The 4,338-nt window shown below is 39.3% G+C and overlaps 1 protein-coding gene across 1 annotated transcript; it reads right to left on the bottom strand.

The window, feature by feature from the left end:
• Window positions 1-2,025: 2,025 nt before the first annotated feature.
• LOC133848807 (E3 ubiquitin-protein ligase KCMF1-like) lies at window positions 2,026-3,770 on the bottom strand. The gene has a single exon (XM_062284504.1). The coding sequence runs from the start codon at window positions 3,549-3,551 to the stop codon at window positions 2,355-2,357; it is 1,197 nt and encodes a 398-aa protein (XP_062140488.1). The 5' UTR covers window positions 3,552-3,770; the 3' UTR covers window positions 2,026-2,354.
• Window positions 3,771-4,338: the final 568 nt, after the last annotated feature.

Genomic DNA, 4,338 nt, shown 5'->3' with positions numbered 1-4,338 from the left:
TATTCACAAGCTTTGCAACCCTATGTTCGCTCTCATTATCACATGTCTCCTAAGAATATCGGATTTTTAATACCCGATAATAATCTTCGCTTATTACAATATATACGAGTATTCAAGGGTATGTTTTTTGCAGCTCAACTGCCATTTTGCCATTTACGAAATCACCGATGAAAGACAATCAACAGCACACTGTTTCAATGCTGTCATCCAAATAAAGTTGTCTCAGGAAAATGCTGAAAAGAGAGTAATTATAAAGACAAAAGCACAGTACGATAGGTTACAAAACTTATACGATAGTACGATAGGTATGATAAAACCTTGTTATTACATTATTAATGACAGAATATATTATTCTTTCTCTGATATGGTTGCCACAGGACTGCCTCTTGCTTGTCGAATGTAGTAGGATGTATTTTGAGAACTTGGGAACTAGTTTCTATTGTAGGTTATAGTTTAGCTTCGACTGCTTAGCAGATGCGTTAAGAACTAATTTAAAGAGTATGGTAGACATAAAAGAAGCAAAAGTGATGTTAAGTAATCTGCAAAGTGCTATGCAGATGGATACGTATGTATGTATATCTTCAATAGGCCTATGTCAGATCTTTATGTGAACGTTTCTGGGGCAGTCGCACCTTTTGATGATTCTTATGGCATATGATTGGAATAAAGCACACATATGTATGTACATATATATGCACATGATTGTTGGAAGTGTGTGCGTGTGTGTAAAGCCCGGTCATTTAATGCACAGCTTGTAGTTCTACTTGCTTTTTGCTTTACTTTTAATTACCAACTCAAATTACACGACCAGACTGCCGCACACTCATGCATACACATATACACTCACAAGTTCATTTGCCCGCTATTTTGAAAAAGGGAACACAAAAACGGAAGAACAGCTGTTTGGCTTGTACTTGGTAACGGCTGCTGCACAGGCGAAACGACAGAAGGAAAGACAGAGATAGACCGAGAGAGAGAGAGAAAGAGGATAGAGATATGGGTTGGAGATGAAGACAAGGATAGGGATGACTATGGCAGTCCAGACGACCGTAGCGAAGCCAAGAGGCAGAACCGCAGAACTAAACTTCACAGTCGCCATCGTTTGCTGCACATTCATTACAATGCCATTGTATTCAAATCCTATTATAAAACGCAGAGCACTGCAGTGGGATTGAGGGACTGGCAGTAGCAACGGCAACGACGGCAACAGCAACGGCAACGGCAACGGCAACAAGACACGGACTGGGCAGGGATCAGGTGCATTGAGAGGGAAGCAGGAGTGGTAATGGTGTAACTCGAGAAGTTCGTGTTTGCAGCACGTTTCCACTTTCGCACTTGGTAAACATAAGTTGCCCACGCACAGACACATAACGCTGCTTAGAAAGAGTAAATGGAGCAGGAGGAGGAGTCATGTCGTCTGCAACACTCTATAAAATAATTACCAGCACTAGCCTCGTAGTTGTAATAGAAGGAGTTGCGAATCAAAGTAGAAACGGTAGAACTCAAGTTCTAAAGCCATTCGCTCGATTTCTGGTCAGCAAGAAAATTAGATGCGCTTTACTCATCAAAAACGTAGAAATATCAGTCAAAAAATGAAAAGTAAAAAGAAAAGCTGAAATATTCTTAAAACCTCATAATACTAATCTTTAATATAATTAAAGAGCAATAAAGAAATCAACAGTCGTGACTGCTTGAAAATAATGTGAAGGCGGTATAATCAATAAAATAAACCAAACATTTTTGGAAATCGTAAAAGAGTGTTGTTATTATTAAGGGCCAATAGTTGTACGTTTGTTATAAGTTGTTTTTTTTTAAATAAACTTTATTTGTGTGCAACAATAACAAGTGAATAGCTTAATCATCTCGGCTCTTGATGCTGATCAAGAATGATGCAAAGTTATAATACCCTTCTTCCTATATGTATGTAAAAGGATTTACAATTCTTGTGTTCGAATGACGATTTCTTACATGTTTTAATAGCTGCAGATCTTGGCCTTCTTTTTTTTTTTTAAATAATAATGTTAATTAAAAAACAATCATTGAATTTATTTTGTAAGGCTTTAGTTTTAAAACTTATAGAAAATGTTTCGCATTATATCAGAGTTGAGCGGAGAAGTCTGTAGTTTTTCTAAATACAACTTTTTATGATGCTTATCTTTTAAAAAATAATATGAAAGTTAATAGTTTAATACAGAAGTTAATTGAAAACATGTTATTAGTAAAACGATCAATAAATCCCCTTGGTAAATTTTCACAACTAAATTTGTATATACATTTCGATAAAATATGTGTACAACGAATAACAATTCGTGCAACACAATATTCACAAGGACTTGCCCTTAGATAATGAACAATTAATCAATATCCTGATGTTCAGTAGCTCCAATCAGAGAGCTTTCGTCTATAGTGACCCCTTGCAGTTCAATGTAACGTAGGTTACTCTGGGATGACCAGGGCCTGATCCAAGGCAGTGACATCAGCATCATAATTTGAGATGGCACATATTTGCACGTAGACTGTAGAGAGATGGCATCGTCATTATTAAGATCATCATGGGGTATCTCAATATGTTCTGTATGTTCCTGTGACGACAATTGCTGTTCACACTCTTCTGGCAGCTCCAGCTGTTCCTCGCAAAGCATAGAGAGCAGAATATGTTCAGCAAAGAGCGCACGCTGTTGCTGCCCATGTTCATCCCGCAACGCTGTTTCCAATTGCTGCTCTGACATCCAATGCGGTAAGAGATAGCGATCGGTATCCAAATGCTCCGACATCCCGGTTGTGGGTGCAGAATTGCCTGTTTCATGGCATATGGGAGTATCCGAATTAGCAATTGCCAGTGTGACCGTCCGCGAGCGAGTCTCACCTTCAAGGTAATTGGCATCGGTTTGGCTAAGCCTTAGGCCTGGACGCAGTCGACGTAGCTCGGACAACTGGTACAGTATATTAACGCCGGACTCCGAGTTTATTGGCGAGTGATTGGCACTCGTATTTGAGCGTACAGTATTGCGACTACTGGTGCCATTCTGGCTGCCGTGAACCTGTGCTTGCTGACGCCGGCGACGTCGAGAGGCGCGGGCTAGAGCTTGGCGTAAGGGAGGGGTATTTGGATCGAGAAGATTGGCGTGTTCAATGTGATTAAGAAGTAGATGACGGGCGAGATTGCGTATAGCAACAAGTTCAATGCCTGGCAAATCGGCGCACATAGGACACACAACATGGCTGTCGTTCTGGCGGTGTAGGGTGACAACATGGTCGATAAGTTCCTTTGCTGTGTGCCCAAAAATACCGCAGTATGGGCAAGTATAGCAATTGGGGAAATGCATAAGATCGAGCATCTCACCATTGAGCATAAGATCGGGAGGATGTTGATGATTTTCTGGATGTAGCATCACTTGCATTGGATGTTCTATCCTATGCTCTTGACTCTCCACATTCTGGTCATAGCATTCCTTGCACAGATCGTAGTTTACGCACCGCAGACAGTGAAAGCGACGGCCATTGAAGTCGCGAGTTTGACAGCCATCGCAACAAAAATTTCGATGGTCCATATGGAGTTCACAAATACGAATCGTATAGATTATGTACAACGTACTATATGTATGGTAAGTATAACTACGTTCGATACTTCTTACTCATAGGACTTGGCCTCAATTCCCAATAGCTCGGCAGTGTTTAGTTTTATTTGGCACGAATCTTAGAAAATGTGGTCGAAAAAAAAAATATAAAACTTTTTGAATTTCTGATTTATAAAGACTAGTGACAAATTTGGCAATAAACATATATATGATTTTCAATGTTACACGCAGCAGAAAATACTGCTTTATCATTTGTATTCCCGCTACCAAAAGTGTTGCCAGGCGAACTAAATTTCTTAGAGAGGTTCCGCAAGCGCATTTTCCACTGTATGTTTAAAATCGGCGATTTCCTTTTATGGATGGGAATTTCCCCGTTTAGGCAAGCGAATGCCTCTCATTGCAGTAATGCAGCCTCAAATTTCGACAGAATGGTTTACTTTTGAATTAACTTATTAATTATGTTAGCTCAAGCAGATGCAATTAATTTTGAAGGTGTGCGCAAAGTAAAAAAATTCAAGTAAAAATATTTAACATGAAATTTGTAAAATTAATCGAAACAAAATAAATATTTTAGCTGACCCATTACACCAAGGCACGGATCCGGTGCCAACACAAAGGGTACCAATATTAAGTATATTTTGAATCAAGGTCAATTCCGAGACGCTATAGATGGATATGACTGTCTGCCCTACATCTGAAACCTAATAGGAAACAAAGTAATTATTTTGACAACAATTGTTGTTGCTGTTAGTTTGGGCTT

This window comes from Drosophila sulfurigaster, chromosome 2L, assembly GCF_023558435.1.
Source record: "Drosophila sulfurigaster albostrigata strain 15112-1811.04 chromosome 2L, ASM2355843v2, whole genome shotgun sequence".
In the NCBI taxonomy this organism is placed as follows: Eukaryota; Metazoa; Arthropoda; class Insecta; order Diptera; family Drosophilidae; genus Drosophila; species Drosophila sulfurigaster.
This window is presented reverse-complemented; position numbering and strand designations above follow the sequence as displayed.

Bases quoted from the DNA above. Each gene is read 5' to 3' on its own strand.
- LOC133848807 (XM_062284504.1), bottom strand. From the start codon at position 3,551: ATGGACCATCGAAATTTTTGTTGCGATGGCTGTCAAACTCGCGACTTC.